The sequence below is a fragment of the Aphis gossypii genome, chromosome 2 (genome assembly GCF_020184175.1).
Source record: "Aphis gossypii isolate Hap1 chromosome 2, ASM2018417v2, whole genome shotgun sequence".
NCBI classification, from domain to species: domain Eukaryota; kingdom Metazoa; phylum Arthropoda; class Insecta; order Hemiptera; family Aphididae; genus Aphis; species Aphis gossypii.
Genome location: NC_065531.1, coordinates 36,272,353 through 36,294,667, shown reverse-complemented (window position 1 = coordinate 36,294,667; position 22,315 = coordinate 36,272,353). Strand labels below are relative to the sequence as shown.

The following is a 22,315-nucleotide window of genomic DNA, read 5'->3' as shown; positions in this document are numbered from 1 at the left end:
GTATATATATATATATTAAGTCAACTGCTTAATACTTTATACAAAAAGTATAGTTTTCATTTTAAGTATATTTATTAGTTACAAAAATCAGATATCGAATAAATTTAATTGTTAAAAGAACAAATGACTGGTTCGTTTAAATTATTAATACTATAGTGTTATACAACTCATTTCGCATAGTATAGTTGAACTCGTTCATTTATGTCTATCTATGATTAAAACACTTCATCGATTTTGACTATACTATAACTCCCTAACCCCAAAACTTAACCGTTAAAACTGCCAATTTTCATCGCATCATAATCATCGTATATTTTCATAACATTATAATAATTCCCATTATCGTCGTCGTTTTAATAGATTTAAGATATTATAATAATAACATCGTTTGTTTGTCACGCGCTATAATAATATCGTTTGTTTGTTTGTCACGCGCCACGTGCAGACCGGCGCCGTGATGACGCCCGCGCTTCTGGCGCCGATGCTCGCGCTGGCCGTGTACGGCATGGGCTACGGGCTGGCCATCGAGCCCATCATGGAGTCGCTGATGGCCACCAGTTTCCTGAGGTACGCGCTGGTCGGCGTGTGCACTTCGCTGTTCGGCAACAACCGGGCGGACATGCCCTGTCAAATAGACGACCTGTACTGCCACTACAAGAACCCGAACCTGTTACTCCGGGACCTGGGCATGAGCGGCCGGTCGATCGTCAACCAGTTCATCGGACTGGCCACGTTCGGACTGTTCTTCAGGCTGGCCGCGTACTACGTCATCAAGCTGAGGATGATGAACAAACCGCTACGCAAGATACCGCTGTACTTCAAGAAGTTCTTGCGAGGCTAACACGATGATCCTCCGGAGGCTGTGACGCGAGCGAACTTATTGTCGGTCGACTTGCCCGTGTCGCCGTCGTTATCATCGTTATTCTGTACGTTATATGATATTAACAATATTATAGTGCTCGGGCCCAAGTCACGTAATCGACTTGGACTTGATCGACACCGTACAGTGCATGTATATATAAAATGATATAGTATATTATATTGTGACAGCGGTACTTCCGAACACAGGAGCAACGGTTGTAATTGTGAACAATAATAACGATCACACGCTACAGCAGTTGCTGTATTTTATTTATACCATCGATTTTTATCACTTTTTGAGCGTAATCGACATAATATTAAGTTATATTTTGTAAGTTGTATTTATGTATAATATTTATATGTACCTATAGTGCCTACCTTCGTCTTGTTTTGTTTTGTTTTGTATTATTTTTTTTTTCTACGTTTTATACCGATTACGAAGTGTGTTTTGTATTTTCAGTGTTCAAAAACTTTTCGTAATTGTCCACAAACAGCTTTAGCTCCTAAAACATAAATTTCAAATCACAATAACTATTCTGGTTCTATTATACGAAATATTATAACGATAATAATTTGTACATTGGGCCGTGGAAATATTTTTATCACAAACCTCTTGTTTTTTTCTCAACGATTCGTCTATCAACGGATCAGCATAATTAGTATCGTTCAATGGATCTGTATTCTCTTTACTCGATGCGTGTGTGCCTGATTCTATTGAATCTAGAAATGTAAATAATAATTTAAGGATGAAAATAAATAAAACCAACATAGATAAATACCTAACATCGTTGATAAACACTGTTATTTATAAATACATCATATGCGGAGTTTATACACTAAATACACTATAATCAATATTTTTTTATACAAAAGAAAATAAATTTTATATTTAATTATTATTTATTAATTTATTATATTTTATATCAAAACACTACCCGGAATTTATTTATTACAAAATAATAATGTTATATTAAATGGTTGGAGTTTATTTATATATATAATATGCTAATGTATTATTGAATTTAAATAAAACCACAAAATTAGTAAAATATTTTAAATCATGTTGTTTATTGGTATATTTGTTCTCTCTCTGCTCTCTCTCTCTTTCTCTCTTCTGAATATTCAAAGTAAGCCAACTGATATATTTCCCTAACTAAAATTTTGATAAGTAGTAAATAATTAATAACATTATTTAAATTAAGTACAAATAGAACTGAAAAATATTGAACATATTTAATTAAAGTATACGTTTGTAGATAAAGACTAAAGAAGTTCATGCTTTGTTTTAATTATAACAATAATAAATTAACAAAAATTATTTTTAATTCTGACTGAAACCTAATCTTTTTAAGCTATTCCCTATAGCAACTAGAAAATCAAGTTCAATGTTCAATTTTATTAACAATAATGGTAGGTAAACAAAATAAATGTTCACTCGTTAAAAGGTGTATAACTATACCTATAATAATATTATATCGTTCCTCACAAGTTTTTATTAGATAGGTATTACAATTCAAAAAGCAAGTTCAAAGGAATTCCTCAAATATTTTTTTATGAGCATCTAAATTTAAAATTTTGAGAAATTTTGTAAAATCCAAATAAAAACTATTTTGTATTTAAATATTCCTAAAATATTTAGTATTCTCTTACTAAAATTTGATAATTTAATACCAGATTTTTATAACTTATTATTAAAGCTATTTAAAAATAATAAAGATACATAAGATTTTTTTTTTAGACATTTCAACTTTAAACTTAAATAACATTAAATATTTAACCAAAGAATAATTATTTTGTTGTATCAAATTTAAAAATATTATTAGTTGGTACTTGAAACTTTTATTTATATATACAATATATACATACACAGTGACATTTGGTTAGATTAATTTTAAACTAATGGTATACCCATTTCTGTATTGACATACTACGAACCTGTATACACCGTTTTACGGTAAGGCGGTATTAACTTAAAAGTTAATAAAAATAATTGAATGATAAATTAAAAATATTAGGTGTTGACAGAGTCACTATATTAAGTGTATAAATTTGAATTAAATTAACAATTATGTTATATTATGAAACACGACATATAACATAATTACAGATATAAGAATAATTTATGTTAGGTTTTGTATTAAATCTTCAAGAATTTTACTAAGTGAATAATTTTTTATCGAAATTTATTAAAAAAAAAAAAATTTAATTTATCATGCCTATAAATAGCACAAAATATTTTGAAAATTATAATGTAAACATTTTGTAAAAATTTCAAGTACCTACAATTATTCACTTTTGAATAACAACAAAAAAATATCTGTATTATTAATCATTGAATTCGAAATAAACACATACATTACAGTGACTTGCTAAGTAACAAGGTACATTCACACCTAACTTACAGCATAACAAATACGTATACTTTCCCCTCTATTTTTTTTCCATTTGGATTTATACCTAATAATTGTACATTACTAATTTAATATTTATCTAGTTATAGTAATTATAGTAATATATTATACAAACATTACTTTATTATAAATTATATATTTCTTATAATAAAGATATTAAATGCTAAGATAAATTAACTATACGATATAGTATATTCTACATAGGCTTTATCTTGACCTTCAATTTCAAACTCATTTGTATAGTACCTTCCAGATTAGAATTATAATGTATGTCATGAGTTTATAAATGCTATTTAGAAATACTAGTTTGTTTAAATAACTAGACGATTAAAACAATTTCTATAATTAATCTTTTAAGCATTATGTTTAAGTGATTTATGTTTATCAAAAAACCAGTTAAACGCCTTTAATACCTTCACCTTTATTTCATTAGGAAAACAGTGTGTCTACACTCAAACATTAACCTTCTCTAGGAATCCTGATATCATGAATTCATTGACAATATATAGATTTCTCTCGAAATTATTGCAAAAAACACACATCACATCAGATTAGTAGATTTATATATTTTAGAAAACAATCAACAATCTCTTTTGTGATAATTGTATGGCCACTGTAGTCAGTAACCTTGACTTTTTTTGAAATTTTTGGAATTTACAGTTAAAATAACAACAATTTTTAAAATTATTCTGATGACATTCATTTTGAGTATTCTTTCAAAATTATTATTATTTTATAATTTACGATATTTATTATAAGAACTTTGTGCATTATGTTGCTCATAAATCATAATATATTAAATACATTTTCCAAATTTTAAAAAATTTTAGAAAAAAATCTTAATTTATATTGCTTTGCGTAGTAAACACAAGGCACCTCCAATGAATTTATAAAAACTACAGCAAGTAAGTTTTTTTTTCACGTAAAAACAAATTACACCGTAAAATATAATAACCTTCAAGTTACTAAGTTTAATTAAAATATTGAATTGCTTTTTGGGTGCATATTAATTCCATATTTACAAAAAATATGTTTTTTTTAATTTTACTCCTACAACACTATTCAATTCAATATTGTACTATAAAATAACTAAAAAGTGATATATCCATTAACCTGTTTAAAATTTGAAACAAATATGTTCTTATACTTATGCATTGATCTAATGCTCCCAGCTTCATTGAGATTGTCTATTTTTTCAAAACAATCAGACCCTGCAGGCACTAAAAGTGCTTTATTTGAATCATAAATATGGTTTTTTCTGAAATAATAACATAATAAAAATGTAGACAACAAAATTTGAAGGACGCATAAGTTAACTTACGGATAAGGAGTTCCAAACCCGTAATGTGACATCATTTCCTTAGATGCCTTCACAAGAATTGTGTCGTTCACACCATAGAAAATCAACGAAGCTCCCCAAGTGTGTGCTACATATCGTAAACACTGGCACAACACACGTTTTTTTGCAGGTTCAAAATTCTAACAAGTTTAATAATTAGTATAAACAATAATTTGAAAGTAGTTATTTTATAATTTATATATAATATACGATATAGCCAACGACACCAATAATAAATGAAAAGTATAGTATTAATGTAGGTATATAATTCATATTATGTAATACTGTAATCTCATAAACCTAAATTTTCAATTAAAATGTAAGATATTAATATTAATATCACTGTTTTACTTAATATCATTCGACATATCACATTGTATCACTAGTAACTACGAATTAATAATTGACTATTTATCTACATATATTTATTTTTTTTTTTTAACTAAGTCGATATATTTTCTTTATAAATTCCTAAAATATCAAATAATAGCCGTACCTATTAATCATTAATCTACTAATACTTATTAAGTATACTTTTTAAGTTATGTTAAAATAAGCAATTATTATTATTTTTTGACATTTTGAAATTTCTTGAAGTGCCGTGTATTGTATATAATAATGATTTGTTTGGAATTCCAACCGGAGTAATGAATATACTAATTTTATATTTATGTGTTTTTTTATTTGTTTATAAAAAAAATATACTCTAAATATAAACTTTAATAGAAGTCTCCGTTGGTAAATCGAATATAGTCAGTTACTTTTGGGAGATCAAAGTTGAAAATTCTCGGTACTTCTTAAAATAATCGAAAAAACAAAAAAGGTTGAAAGTAGGTAATGTACTTTAAAATAAACTCTATTGTACCTTAGAAGTTAAATGTATCCCGTCATTTAGTGAACTGTAATAGATGAATTAAATTTGAATTCAATCATAAATCATTATACGTGATAAAAAAAAAAAGGTGGGCAAGTGAGTAACGCTCTGCTGTACAATAGGTATCGAGTGGACCTCAGACATAGAGTAAATCACTATATGAATGTGTTAAATTTAAATCCAATAATAGGTATCGTTGTGTACGAAAAACGAGTCTGAACGGAGATGATTTAACAGCCTAGGGGCTAAGATACATATTTTCCATTGGGTGGTGAAAAAAGTGGTTTATGTTTTAATGACACGAATAGGTACCCCAAAATTAAATCTTGTACAAAAAATACTCATTTAAACAACTGGTGTATGTTGTAAGTTTCTATGACTAGTCATTTTTAACTATAACATTATTTGATAGTAAATCGTTATTTTATGCATGAATTTTGGATATCGTACAAATTTAAATGTAAGATAAAAATTTTTCAATTGGTCAACCTTCAACTTCTTTTATGATTATTCTAAACCAAACTTATGGAAAATCTTTTATTAAATTTTCAATTCTTAGCTACCTGCTTAAACAAAATTTTTTACATACTATAACTACAAAATAATATGCTAATATTCATGATTTTAATAAATTTTGACAATATTTGTAACTTCAAAAGCTAATAAAAAAAATTGTTCCTATGTATACTTATAATTTTTTAATCACTATCAAATTAACTTATTAGAAATTTTGTAATAAATTTTAAAATATTTTGACTTATACTTTTTGAAAAATAATAAATATTGAAAATCGTTTGAGAATAAATCATTATCGTTACACGGTTTCGTAAAAATTTAAAATTCAGACGCTCATAACATTTTTCCTATAATGATGCTTCAAGTTTTCTCTATGGTTATTTGAAGAGAAACTTTATGTTACATTTTTTAACCTTAGATATAAATACAAAGATTTCATGAATTTTCCACTTGAAAATGACATGCAAATTTTTGCAATTGTGATTAACGATTATTTAACTAGGATAAGAACAACTTATAAGAAACCTTGTATTTAAAAAAAAAAATCAAAAATCAAAAATTTCAGTTGTCTATAAATAGATAAAAAAAAAGCCAGAATACATAGAAAATTTAACTGAGTATAGAATATAGATAACACTAATATAAACATTTGATGAAAATTTCAAGTACCTATTTACAGTAATTAATTTTTGAGTTACAACAATATAAAAAAAATCGGATATTTTGAAAACTGTGGAATAATTCTTACTTTTGACCTCTATAACACACCAAGGATATTCACTTTGCCATCGGAAACCACCCCCAAAGTTTGAAATTGAAACATTATTTCGTCAAGTTATGCTGTACATAAACACAAAAAATAAAAATACACACATCATTGTAAAATGAATACATTCATCACTTCGTTCAGAATCTAAAATATTATTAGTTGGTTAATATTGCATCTTTATAAATCTATTTTATTTTTTATGGTAACTTTGTATATTATATATCTGTATTTTTGATTTAAAATATGAATATATTATTAATAAAATTGCCTAAATTTATTTATATTCTTTTTAATTTTGTTACATAAACTGAAGGTAACTCTCTATCTTCACCACAAGCATAGCTTTTAGAAGATTGATAATCCAAATATATAATGCAAACTTTTATATATGTTTTTTCTCAAATAATAATAAAAAAAAATAATGAATCTCAAACCTAAATTTATTATTGTAGTATAATATTATGATTGATGTTATTTTTTTCACATAAATGGTACGCCGTTCTATCGCAAGTTAGATTACTCAACCAACATTGCGATAAGTTAATTTAATGTTACACTTGTATAATCTCGTATATTAAACTATATATTATTTAATTAATCACTCGTCAGTTTTATAGATAATAACTATAAATTAATTGTAAAAAAATTATGTAGGCACGTCTTACAAAAAAATATTAACACTAAAAGAAGTTTAACACTTATTAGCTAATATTTATTTTTAATTTAAATTGAAACCATAATTATTTAACTATAAACATTTTAATGCATGAACATACTTGATATACATCGTATTTACTTCCAACAATCATTAATGGTATGGGTAGTGGAGACATGAATTTTTTATCCTAAAATGTATAAAATTACTACTGTTATAGTTTGCTTTTGCACTAAGTATGAACATTAATTAACAACACAAGAATTGAAGTGTAATATATAATTATTAATTATGTATATAAATTAAAACAAACCTCAATATTTTTAACATTAATCTGATTATATTCTTCAATATCTAGTACATTTTCTAGGTGTACCTTAACTTCTTCAAGAAGCATTTCCATGGTGTTCCAAAGAACATCCGGCTTCGATAGATCCAATACCAACACAACGCTCAAGCGTCGGCCTCTCGTTTTCTGTACTATCACGGATAATAGATCTTTGAAAACTAAACCACCACCCAGTTCCCAAACATGGCAAATATCCTTTGTCTGAAACACACATACACAAAAAACATATACAATAACTACTTTTAAATAATTATTATAAATAAAAATTATTTATTCAATGTCCAATATTGATTTTACTAAACACGTTAATATACAAATGTTACTTCTAAAGATTATTATTAATAGTAGGAACTAGGAATACATACAATTTTTATCTTAAAATATATAGGTAGTTCATTTTTTTAATTTGCTGCAGTATAAATTATATACATTTTAAATATTTTAAAATAGTGATGTTAGAATACGAACAGTGGTATAGCGGAGAGTGATTACCTTAAACGTCACTTTTTTGTTAAGCCATGTTAAAATGGTTTGCATCGAAAATGTTATTGAATTGTAATTGAATTTAATCTGAATTCTAGATTCACAATATGATTATCATTATGGATTTATTGATTGATCATTAATTTTATAAAATCATACAGTTAGATCTAATGAGGTTAACGCTGCCATTTACTCTTTTGTTTATTTAAATATAAAAAAACAAGCTTGAACCCACAGTTATAGTCTTAAAAAAAACAAAAGTGGCAAAGTCCTAAACAGTTTACGAAGGTACAATCTTAATTTATTTTAACTACATTGAACATTGATTTAATAAGTATTCATATTTTAACTTAATATATATTTACATTTATAAACCACATAAATTTATTAACCATTTATATTTTCTAATTGAATTGTGTATCTATTTAGTTAGGTACTTCAAAGCTTACAAAAAAATATAATATGAATAGTTAAATTATTTTTTTTTAATTGGGTTAAGTAAACATAGAATACAATTAATAAAACATAAATAGGGAAGTAATATACACTATCACTAGCATTTAATTTTCTATGATAAATTAGTATTCCTTAATTTAATATATTATTATTTAGAATTAAAAAAATATATATTTATTTAAAACAATGTTCAACAGTGTAAGGAATGAGGGAAGATAAATACAACTCTGTTTTTAAATAATGCTTACATAGTATCTGTCTAATTCTTGTTTTTAAGCCAAATTGTCCACATAATACATCATATCTATATAATTTAGACTTTTAATATCAATAAATAAACAAAACAAAAACTTACTAAACTTTTTCCAGATCTTCTTGCGAAACAATATTCCAAGGCCAGTGTAGGTTTTGGTTTTTCATTTTTGTCAAAAAATGAGTGAATTAATGAAGTTTTACCCTAGAAAATGTGATGCATTGTCATCAACAAAAAAGTTTCAAAAATAAATTGCTAAATTGGGATACATCAATTAATTAAAAATATACGTATTTTTAATTGATGTTCTTAGACATATATATTGTATTGGTATGCAGAAGCTTTCCGCTATCTTTAACACTTCAATGTTACTTACAAAATATGATCACTTACTTCGTACCTATACACCAACACAAGTTGTGTTGTATAACACAACACACACTTACATATGCTAAGTAAATTGCCTATATGGAACTCCTTTCAAAACTGTTGATATAAAAATCCCATAAAAGAACAAAATAAACTTAATATTGTATTGTTCAAGAATCAAGAACAATATTATATAAACAACTTAATTTTTATAGAAAATTAAAAAAATTAGGCAGCTTTAGGCCTGTAGTATATGGACATAATATTATGAAGTATACATTCAACATAATGTTAGCATAAGTTTATTCACATAATATTATTTAAAAATCTATTATTACACTTTTAAACATATTATATAAAAATATACAATGAAGATATTCTATTTTTACTGTTCCCAATATACCTTCAACGGCTTCAATTTCACAGCCCATAGTTTGTTTTTACATTGTTTCGGTTGTACTGATAATCCGATAACATTCTTAATTCAATTTAAATAACAGGTTTTTTTTTCAATTTCGTTGTACAAGTATTTTATTTTTAATATTATAATAGGTGATAATAACTTTATGAACACTTACCGCATCTTTACTCCCAATTACTAACAAAGTTCTCTCTACTGGTACCATGTCGGATGCAAGATTCTTTGAAGACATAGCCAATTCGAGTATGGTTTGGCCATTTCTAACAATAATATTATTGATGAATATTAATATAACTTTTATTTTAATTTATATTATATAAATACATTATCAATGAACAATAAATAATAAGTAATACATAGAGAAATATCACTGATTTAAAATGAGATCATTTTAATTATTATTTTTAAGATAAGTAATAAACACTTTATATTGATTATAAAAAGTGCGTTAAACATTTAATTTTCATATCATAATATTATTGTCTTTAATTTTTTAAATATTTATAAATGATTACATATTATATTTTTTCAATATTTTTTTTTTCAATTAAATAAAAAGAAATATGGAACTCGCTCTAAAAGTAAATATAAACTAAATAAATTTACTTTTTAAAGTATTATTATTGTTAACATTTTTTATAGTTAGCAGAAACAATGACTACCAATAAGCAAATATTATCAAACTAATCGATTTATTGTATTGCTTCAATTTAAAAATATTTGTAATTCGATTAAAATTTAAGTTTTAAATATAAAGATGCTTAAATATTAACGAATTATAAACTAATTAATTTTAATTCGTTTGGAATTTAAGAATTGTTGTTACACCTATTTACATCATAAGGAAATCAATTAAACTTTATTTGTACATCTTTGTTTATGTTACAATTTGAATATCCAATATAATTTATTGAAGAAAGCTCTTATATAAATACAATACTATAAGCACAACGAATTTATGTTTGCTCATTAATACACTATTTTGTATTCTTTAATGAGGCAGTTTATATGAGTCAAACAAACGGGATCAAAATTATATTGATGTATACAGTTTCGGATTGTAAATCTCTGAGTTTAAAGTGTAATTGGAAACATAGGAAGCACAACTATTATTAAATGATGAGCCATTAACTATGGTCATATTGATAAGAAGAAAATTAATTTGATTATGATAATTTTTAATTATTCTACTTATTAAAAAAAAAATGTAATCAACATTCTAATATAACTATAAAATTATTTTATACAAGTAAAAAGAAATTACTTCGTTTAGCGTACATAATATAATAACAATTTCATTGTAATATCATGGAGTTTGAAAAACATTCATAAGTAATATTAATTTTTCAAAAAAAAACAATTACAATAAAATTACATAAAGGAAAAAATAAATAGATATTTTTAAAAAAATTAATAAAACAAAATTTTATTATTAAAATATTTATAATTTCCCTATATATCTTACTGTAATATAATATAATTTATTTAATCTAATGTCTAAAATATTAATTAGTCTTCTTGTTGTTAGACAATTTCTATAGTTGTCAATGGTTTTTCTTGATAAAAAAAAAAAAAAGTTAACCTTATACTGATACCTAACTATTTACTATTTACTTACTTTTCAAAAGAATTAAATTTTATTAAATATTTTAGATTCTGAATGAAGTGATGAATGTATTGATTTTACAATGATGTACCTATGTGTTTTTTTTTTTTGTGTCTATGTACAGCATAGCTAATTGAAATAATGCTTCAATTTCAAACTTTGGGGTGGTTTCCGATGGCAAAGTGAATATCCTTGGTTCATTATAGAGGTCAAAAATAAACATTTTTCAACAGTTTTCAAAATAATCGAAAAAAAAAGTGACAGAAAAACGGGAATTTTTACGCAAAACCAGTTCTCGACCAAATTGATTTTTATATGGTTGTAACTCAAAAACTAATCACTATAAATACTTGAGATTTTCACCACATGTTCATGTTACTGCTATTATACATGGCTAAATTTTCAAAATATTTTGACATTTTTTGAGTTATTTATAGACAACAGACATTTTCGAATTTTCAGAAAATTTTTTTTTTTGAATTGTCGATAAAAAAATTTACGATGGCCAAAAAAACTTGAAAATTTAATACAAGATTTCTTATGAGTTGTACTTATTGAAGTAAAAAAAAATTAAAAATCGTTTGTCACAACTTTTTTATATAAGCGTTTTTAGTTAAAATTTTTACGAAATATGTCGAAATCATGAAAATTTGCAAGTAATTTTGAAGTTGAAAAATCATAGAATTTTTTGTGTTTATATCTAAGGATTAAAGGATTAAAAATACAACACTAAGTTTCCCATAAGTTTTCCTTTAAGTAGCTTTAGAGAAGACTCGAAGCATCATTATAGGAAAAATTTTAAATGCGTTTGAATTTAAATTTTTTACGAAATAGCGTAACGATTACGATTTATCCTCAAACAATTTTAAATATTCGTGGATACTTGAAAATTTTACCAATTATTTAGATTCGCATTTTCTTAACATGATTTAATTTTTTAAATATTTTAAATTTTTTTGAGCTATTTATAGACAACTGAAATTTTCAATGTTTCTGAAAATTTTTTTATGAAGTATCGATAAAATTTTTTTGGCCGAGTCAAAATACTTTTATTAGCATTTGAAGTTCAAATATTGACAAAAATTCGTCAAAATCATGAATATTTACAAATTATTTTGTAGGTATAATTCATAAATGTTTTTTATAAGAAGCTTAGAGTTGAAAATTTAATACAAGATTTTCCATAAGTTTAGCTTACAATAATTATGAAGAACTTAAATTTTGGTGTATTCAGGCCATTAAATCATAAACCACCTTTTTCACCACCCATTCGAAATTATATCCTAGGCTAACAAATTATCTTCGTTCAGAATCGTTTTTTGTATACAATGATACCTATCATTGGATTCAAATTTAACACTCCTATAATATATAATATAATGATCTACACGGCACCTAATGTACAGCAGAGCGGTACCCACTTACCCGCTTTTTTAATTTTTTAATTTATAAATATGTTTCATTATTTCAACAAGAATAATAAAATCATTAAAAATAATAATTGTATTTTAGAATTCAACTATAAACATCAATATCACACAATTTTAATTTTATTATAACTTCAATGTACCTATGCTATAATTTTAAATTTTTTCCTAAGTGAGTTTGCATAATTGACAAGCGTTATTTTAAAATGTCACCTAATGAAGTTTAAACATTACAATAATACACATAATCAAACAATAATTAATCAATGAAAATACAAGCAATTAAGCTAAAAATAAATCTAATAAATTTCTTAAATTATAGACATTATAAAGTGTGCATAACAATTATAATTGTAATAAATTATTAACACCTAATACATTTAATGAATACCAAAAACAAACACTTAATCTAAGAATTAAAATTACTAATAATACAATAAATAACTAAATAATGTATAGGTGAATTAACTATATTATAACATTTTATAGTCGTTACCGCCCAGTATAGACTAGGATCTGAATTATCATCTTTAACGGTGACTGTCATAACTCATCACATAAACTATGCTTGTAAAATATTAAGTATTCAACAGTTCAACGAAAACGCGTAGTACCTACGTCATAATACTATAAATTTTTACTATACTATAATTATTAAACTTCAATTGATGATGTTTATGACGTATACCTGCGCAATATATCGGATTTATAAAAATATGTATCATGCATATTACCGCCATAGATGTAAATAAAACAATTAACGTATATAATCAATATATAAGTATATATTTCCAGACTTTCTAGTAGTAGTAGGTTATTAAGCGATTAGCAGTATCTACGTAGGTATATGATTTTACTATATGAGTTAAGAAATAACATAAACTGATGTATAATATTCAGACATTGATGCATTTAACAATATTTTTCGACGTTTTCGGTCATATCGATAATAGCGTAGGTAGGTACTGTGTCTGTGAAATCGTGATTGCGTTGTCAATTTGATAAATCTAATATCGAAGTTACACTAACGTCATACTTGACAAAATTATCATCATTACGCATCATCGTAATATAACAAGGCCGGATAAATTGTATGCCATGTAATAAATTATAATATATTATTATTATTGTTTAATATTGTCGATCGTTAACTGTACGTAAATACTATCGCTACATCATTTCTGTTGAATTTATTGAACAGTTCGACCACATCAATATTAGTGCGTTCATATATGTACCTATTGTACCTATTGTAAAATTTCCAATTTTGTTTAAATTTGTGTGGCAATATTTTGATATGATCGAAATTGAATTAATTTGAGTTGAGGAAAATTCAAATTTATGTACAAATTTCCCATTTATTCAATACAGTTTGTTAAATTATATAGAAATATAATCACGACTGTCAGAAGAAAATAAATGACTTTTATAGGACTGCTAACTACGAAATCGCATTCACAAGATGTTTAACACATTTATAAACAGAATGTAATCAAGTACCTAATCGACGTTTTTGTAAACGAAATAATGTTTATGGTATTTTAAGAGTCATATAACAATTATATATTAATCCTTTTGAAGCAACAAATTACAGTAAGCAATTAAATGTAATTAAATCATGTAATATCATAATGTATCATAATATCAAAATATAAAAGGATCATATACCTATCTATAACAACTATTCAAAGTTACATAAACGTATACCTATTAGCAATAACATATTTGATTTTGACAACAATTATTGTCTACTTATACCGAGACATTATATTGTCAATTAATGCCACTTCTTTAGCATTAACGTTATTGACTTGGCACTTACATTATTAGTTATAGCCCAAATAACATCATTGACGGTATTATCACACATATATATTTATACAGACATAAATAATTAATTGAAACTCATTAAGTATTTACGAATAATGGAGCTTACCGCACAGAAGTAGATGTCATTGTATTTCACTGAGACCATCTATTTTATGAACAATTCAGTTCAAAATCGTTAGTTATTGATGATAACTTTGTTAGCGAAAATCTGAATTCTGTATGCATTGTTTTCAGTAAAAACCTTCACCATGTGTTTCTGGCACTCTGGCTATGTATATACACTGGTCGCCATGGTTGCGCCTGTAATTATTCATGTACGCCCTTATACTTTTTGTCAACAAATATAATATCATAATACGAAGTCAATATAATTCTGTAAAATATTATCCATATGCCCTAATCAAGAAACGCAAAACTTAATCGGAATCATTTTTATGTTTACCGCGTGAGATATACCGATAAAGATATTATTATAATTCTTATAAGACTTTTTAATTTTCAACATAAACTACTATAATATTTTTTTAGATCTACAGACACAATGTCATTTTAAACATGTAAGTGTTTATTAACGAATAATGGTTGTTATGAAGTGAATCATTGTAATTGCTCCAAGTTTTAAACTAATGACTATTGTAGCTTATTATGATTATGTATATTATTAGTTATTACCATATACATTTTTATACGCTTTAATGAGTTTAATGCTTATATGTCTATGGTTATTACATGCATGTGGTTTGTGCTTATTAACGGTAGATAGTTAAGCGAGTGCAAAAACGGATACCACCTCGCACACATTAATACAGCAAAAATGAAAAGTGTAGTTAGCTATGCAACAAACTTATTCTATTTAAGAAAAGTATATATGAATAAATAATGATTAATAACAAAATAATGCTAAAGAAATTTTTTTAAATAAAATTGTAATAAAAACGACAATTAAAAAAATTGGATCTGTCCAGGGACATATTATAGGCAGCGATGCAGAGATGTTTAGGTACTAACTTTTTTTTTATTATAATTATTAAATATTTCCAAATTAGTTATAGGTTACTAAAATAAACATAGTTTATAAAGTTGTGCATCAGTTCATCAGTTACCATATTATTTTTAATATTTTATCTCATTTTTACAGTAAATATAACACATAATAATATGTCGATGTATTATAACAAAATATAGGTATATTTGTATAGATGTATGTGTTTTATACACTGAATGATAAGTTATACGTTATAACAAACAACGACTTTAATAACTATAATTGATGAAATATAAAATTTACTGACTACTGAGTAAAACGGCATTCATATTAAACAACAAAAGTCTGTAGGTGTTCGCTATAATTTTATAAGCAGTCAAGTAGGTACTGCTTATGAAAACATTAAGCAATGAACTTGACCAGTACCCAATGAGCTAAAACGAGTTCATTATATTATTGTGATTCATGACAACCAAGTAAAACAATATTGATCGTCACTTGATTGTCCGGTTGTTCTGTCCTTAAGTTTATTATTTTGTTTTCCTGTTTTAAATTTCACATATTACATAAATTGTTATTTTATACAAAGATAAGTACAAAATGCCCATAATACAAAACAATTAATTTTTAAAAATTTTTTTATTTATTACTTATTAAAAAAGTATAAAAATATAAATGATAATATTTTTAATTCTGTAGTCCACATTTAAAAACCAAACGATTTTATAAATAACTGATTTCAACAAATACGCCTAATTCTTTAATAAATATATTTAATTAACAACGCATATAATTGTTATACAAATAATTTCTAAAACACAACTGGGTTTGCGGCATTCAAATGCGGGGGTGTGCTAAGCTTTATCAAATACAAACCATCCATGCTTTTCATTCATTACCCTTCAAAAATAACACCTACCATAGTAAAGAATTAAAAATTGAAACAGTTTCTACCACAGCTTAAGTATACTACAAAAAAGTTTGCAACAGACTAAACACCATATAAATCTATTAATATTTTTAATTTAGCTCGTAAATCAGCTATTCTTGAAAATCTCCTCACCCACTATCAAACAGATGTTTGAGGAATCCCACATTGATCAGCCCCTGCCCCCTTCATATCACTTCGTATTCTATTAAAGTTATCAAGTTCACTTATTGTACAACTTATGATTGCAGATTGTAAATAATCATTTATTTATAAATTTTCATAAAAAAAAAACAATTTTCATGCAGGAGTTACTATGATTATTGATTATCAAATGTTATATAATATTAACTATTGTGTTAAAAAAATAGGTAATTTAATATTCAAAAATCCGACATAATTTTTAGCCAAAGTCTTATGTACTTATTCTACCTATATACATAAATTTATATAAATTAACCTAATTTAAAGTGTTATTATCATACAATAATGAATAATTGTTGTCAATAAAATGTATAATAATGATGAAATAGCATAATATTGTACATTATATAATATCCCTTGTTAGAAAAAACATTGAATCGCAAATATGGCTTTTGAAAAAAAAAAAATTTAAAACAGAATTTTTTTGTGCTATACTTACATATTATATAATTATAATAACGAATGATAGCGACCGATAATAAGTGAGACAGAATAAGACTTTCCAATAGGCCTCTAGTCAATTATCAATTAACAAAATAAATAAAAATAACATATTATAATGAATAAAAAAATAATTAAATATAACTTATTATAATATTAATATGTTAATTTATTATAGTGTGTAACAATTTTTTATATTGACGTGTACACATATGGTATCGTTACATTTTTTTATCGGTTACTTAACATATTTAGCGGGAAAAAGAGTCGAACCTTTTTCGCTTCTGACGGAAATGTGCTGTGTAAAACTAAGAACCGGTTTTTTGGCAAATTACCCAATTAGAATATTGTAGATACGTCATTACTTGTTTGAAACTTACTCGCATTTTCATTGAAATAAAATTGCATTTTAATTTTACAACACTAGCTGCTCTATTAACAGTATTAACAAATCATGTCATTACTTGAGAAGAAATAAATTTGAAATTTAAGCCTCGAAGTACATTATGATTACACTTAATTTAATTAAACTACTTTTCGACATTCAACAGCATATTTTAGTAAGTGAAAAACACAATTTTAATAGTCAACTTATTTAAGAAAATATTATTTATACGAATACTTAATAAACATTAGACGTCATATCCCCTTTCTACAGACATCAAACATTATACCTATAGTACAATGAGTTTCATAATTATTATAAATTAATTTTATCAACGATTATAAAAAAGAAACTAAGAAAAACGAATATTTCAAATACCTAGAAATAGCTTTAAAACAAGCGAAATTTTTTGAAAATTAAATTAAGTGAAGAAAATGCCAATCTAAATAACTGGTAAACGTTTCAAATATCTACGACTTATACCTAGGTACTTTTTAAATAATATCTAACAAATATTTAAAAAGGTTAGAAGATAAATCGTTATCGTTACGCGATTTCGTAAAAATTTAAAATTTAGACACTCATAACATTTTTTCGGTTCTAGGTCACTTTGTACGGCCAAGCATTAAAAAAAGTGCGAAACGCGTACACTTAGTACGGTCTGGTAAAAAGGTACATTGCAGAACGCGGACACTTTATACGGTCTGGTAAAAAGGTATTTTCCAAAACGCGGACACTTTTGTACTATTATATACATAAAGTATATATTATAAATATAAGTTTTATAGGTACCTAAGTAGTCACTAGTAATTACATATAGTGTTAATTATTAAAATAGAAAAATAAAAAATAAAAAGTAAATTGTTATAAAATATTGTATACTTATAATAATCTAAATAATCAACAATATCGTTCTATCATCAAACTGCATGTAAAAATCTGTAAAGTATAAATATGTCAAAAGGTAGTATAGTATAAAAATAGTATTTAGCTGTAATATGTATTACTATTACAGATTTTTAGATTATAAGCTAATACAAATTAAGTAGTGAGTATATAAAAGTATTCAAAATCCGAGTTTTTGGACAGTTTTGAGGGTAATATAATTGGACGAATGAGGCAATAGATTTAAAAAAAGACAAAATTCCTATACTGCTGACAATAATAAGCTATACCTACTTAATTTATGTAACCACTAACCAACATTAAAGAAAAGAAAAAACAAATATAAAATTTTTAAGTTCCATATAATTTACATGTAGTTTTTAACTATTTTTTCAATATTATATTTTTTCTTATCATTAATTGACATTCATATTTGACATATTTCCATAATATTTTTATTTTTATTTTTTATTAGCTAATGATTTAAAAATCTGTAATAGTAATAACTATAACTAAATACTATTTTTGTATTATACTACCTTTTGATATATTTATATTGTACACATTTTTACTTGTAGTTTAATGATAGAACGATATTATTAATTATTTAATTATTTAGATTATTATTAATTTACCTACAATATTTTATAACAATTTACTTTTTATTTTTAAATTTCTATTTTAATAATTAACACTATACATAATTATTACTAGTTACCACTTATAATAAAACTTATATTTATAATATATATTATATACCTTATGTATACAAATACAATAGTACAAAGTGTCCGCGTTTTGCATTTTTAACAATGGACAGTACAAAGTGACCGTTTACCCATTTTTTCCTATAATGACAATCAATTTTTTTCTATAGTTATTTAAAGGAAAACTTATGGAAGACTTTGTGTTGAATTTTTTAACCTTAGATATAAATACTAAAAGTTTTATGAATTTTCAACAAAATTACCTACGAATTTTTGTGATTTTGATATATTATTTAAAAATTTGAACTTAAAACGCTTATAAAAAAAAATTGTAACTAACGATTTTTGGTTTTTTTTTCTTAATTGCAATAAGAACAACTTTTAAGGAACCTTAAAATAAATTTTGATTTTTTTATCGACATTTCAAAAAAAATACTTAGAAAATCAAAAATTTCAGTTGTCTATAACTAAATAGCTCAAATAAAAGAATATTTTAAAATATTTTACCATGTATAGATAACGCTAATATAAATATTTGGTGTAAAATTCAATTATTTTCAGTGATTCGTTTTTGAGTGGAACCAATATAAAAAAAATTGATTACGTCGAAAACTGGTTTTGCTTAAAAATTGCAGTTTTTCCGTCACTTTTTTGTGGGTTCCTCAATGCTTTTGAAAACTGCGGGAAACTCGTTACTTTTGACTTCTATAGTGTATCAAGGATATTCAATTTGCCACCGGAAACCATTCCTAAAGTTTTAAATTATTTCGACAAGTTATTGTGTACTGCACAGACCCAAAAACACACATCATTATAAAATCAATACATTCATTACTCTGTTCAGAATCTAAAAAATACTATTTATGTATTTATAATACTATTAATATTTTTCCGTTTACATCTATTTCAATATAATATATTATTATAATTGGTATAAGAAAACTTACAATATAAAATATTGTGTTTCCATTAATTTTTTTCCTTTAAATATCTATATGAAAATAAAATAATAACATTTTTATACTTTTGGAATAGTTTTTAGAGGACTTTGTGGGCTTTTTGGGGGGGTGGGACTAAGCACCCTTTCTATATCCAGCAATGAACTTAACGTCGTACATGCAATCTAAACAGAACATTTACTTACGGTATTCTTGAAATGATAGATATTTAAACTATTAAACAAACACCATTATGACAATACATTGATAAAGTAATTATTTATACATTTATAGTCAAATGTGATTTCACAACGTATGTTGATAACGACGTGATTGCTGTCATCTATATGTGATCATGCCTATTATAATAGTTATATTACAATTTATAATAAATGATAGTCAATCTACACTTTTTAATTGTATGTTAAACGTTGAAAGGCCATCCCCACACCACGACAACCAAAATTAGTATAGAGATACGAGTCTTTCAATATAAAATTAAATAAAATAATATTTAATATTATGGCTTTGGCAATTTGGTGTAGAAATTGAACGTTTAAACTTTAAATATGTGTAAATAAGGAAACATAGGACCTTGTGGAAATAATATACGCATATAGGTTCCTAGAGACTAAATTCACAATTTTATAAATAATCATCTCATACTTTTTAATCATATTCCGTTTTTAAAACCCCCTTAAATTTAAATCAATAAGATATATTTTAATACACCTAATTACATAAGGTATGAAATATTAAATTAAAGTTGTTTTGAATCAAATAATATTTGTTTTTATAACCTTTAGGTGTACTGTATACCTACCAATCAAAGAAATTAATACTTATATTTTTTAAGAAAGAACCTAAGCACTTATATTAGTAGAAATATCAGTTCTGTGGCGTTCTATAACTTCATGCTTTAAACATTGTACTATACACATTCAACTATAAATATGATCGTGATTTATTTTTAATATGTATATACAAAAGAATTAAACCGATTGATTCTTTTTTTTTTAACTAAAAATATAATATGTCCCGCACCATAATCTATATGAAAATGCTAAATTCCATTTCCGCTGTCACGGACAAAGCAATCTACATTTATAAGTAGGAATTATTGCAGAGCTCATAATGAATGAAATACATTTACATGCTAATGAAATGTAATTTCTTACCTCGTCTTAATAGAAAATGATTTCGGCCTCGTACTAGTTGACTCGTTTTGACTTCTTGCAGAGAAAAAGACGCTCGAATAAATAATTGAAACGGCTGTTGTAGCTAATCAAAACCATTTGAAATTTAAATATCTAACACGACACATATATCTAATATAGAGAATACAACTAACCCTTACAAAAATAAATACTTTTAGCGTCTGAATTGAAAATTAACTTTTCTAAACAAATACGTATACAAACATAACTATTAAAGAATTTAGGGTCCTAAACTATGATTGTTCAAATATTTTTTAGAGAACTCAAAACGCATAGGTTATACTGGTTATAGTTTAAATTCCTAAAGTATTATTTACCTTGAGGAATTTACATCCGAATATGACGCGCGGGTATTATTATAATATCAGCACATAAACCATTTATTATAAATTTATATTCTGAATTCTTTACAGTACTTCCTCATTGAAATATATAATGTTGGTCGTTAAAAAATTTATCAAAGCTTAGAATGGACAATGGTAGGTAATAGGTATATTGCTGGTATTTATAATAACGATAATTATTGAAAGACGCTTGAAAAATCTATATATATATATATATATAGTCACTATAACTTATATTGCATAGTTCAAAATTATTCCTTATTTGTAAGGTTCATTTGCATGTTCATGTCATACCGTTTTTTTTTTTTTTTTTGTAAAATATGCAATAAATATATAGCCAGAATAAAATGCAGGTACTACATACTAATTGGCTACTGCCGACCAATGTATAAATAATAATCAGATTAGATTAGGTTACAATATCTCGTTACTTGTATTAAAAAAAAAAGGATATTGTTGGTATGACGTTAAAATGTTACATAAGCACTTATTTAGGTCTTAACTCAGATTACCATCATGTTCGAGTATAAATCAAAAAAGATATTGATCCATATCAAGTACCTATAGATCAAGGTTTTCTATTCAACCGAACCATAGGGCACGGAAGACAATGATTAAGGCATAATTTACTTCCAAAGACTACGAATAATATAATGACAAAA

At 25.2% G+C, this 22,315-nt stretch overlaps 2 protein-coding genes across 3 annotated transcripts in view; one reads left to right on the top strand and one right to left on the bottom strand.

Moving 5' to 3' along the window:
- LOC114126839 (ATP-binding cassette subfamily G member 4-like) overlaps positions 1-1,444 on the top strand; it is a 21,133-nt gene extending 19,689 nt beyond the window's left edge. Inside the window, exon 11 of the mRNA XM_027990868.2 lies at positions 446-1,444. Coding sequence (XP_027846669.2) covers positions 446-841 — 396 coding nt within the window. The 3' untranslated portion in view covers positions 842-1,444. The remainder of the gene's footprint in view (positions 1-445) is intronic.
- On the bottom strand, positions 1,140-22,315 carry LOC114126853 (cytoplasmic dynein 2 light intermediate chain 1). Of its 2 annotated transcripts, XM_050200633.1 has the most exons (9): positions 21,627-22,315; positions 21,271-21,373; positions 14,726-14,919; positions 9,914-10,016; positions 9,069-9,170; positions 7,739-7,975; positions 7,547-7,615; positions 4,594-4,751; positions 1,140-4,530 (listed from the first exon to the last, which is right to left on the bottom strand). In XM_050200633.1, exons 3-9 carry the CDS (start codon positions 14,743-14,745, stop codon positions 4,362-4,364), a joined length of 858 nt encoding a protein of 285 aa, XP_050056590.1. In that variant the 5' UTR covers positions 14,746-14,919; positions 21,271-21,373; positions 21,627-22,315; the 3' UTR covers positions 1,140-4,361. The 2 variants fall into 2 exon arrangements, with proteins under 2 accessions (XP_050056590.1, XP_050056591.1); XM_050200634.1 differs by lacking the exons at positions 14,726-14,919; positions 21,271-21,373; positions 21,627-22,315 and having other exon boundaries at positions 9,074-9,170; positions 9,914-10,012.

What these genes read in the sequence shown, in the direction of transcription:
- LOC114126853 (XM_050200633.1), bottom strand. Translation starts at nt 14,745, where the DNA reads ATGACATCTACTTCTGTGCG. An exon ending in GAAGATCTGGAAAAAGTTTA is followed by an intron (nt 7,976 to 9,068) that starts GTAAGTTTTTGT and finishes TGTGTGTTTCAG; the next exon opens with ACAAAGGATATTTGCCATGT. An exon ending in GGGTTTGGAACTCCTTATCC is followed by an intron (nt 4,531 to 4,593) that starts GTAAGTTAACTT and finishes TTATTATTTCAG; the next exon opens with AAAAAACCATATTTATGATT.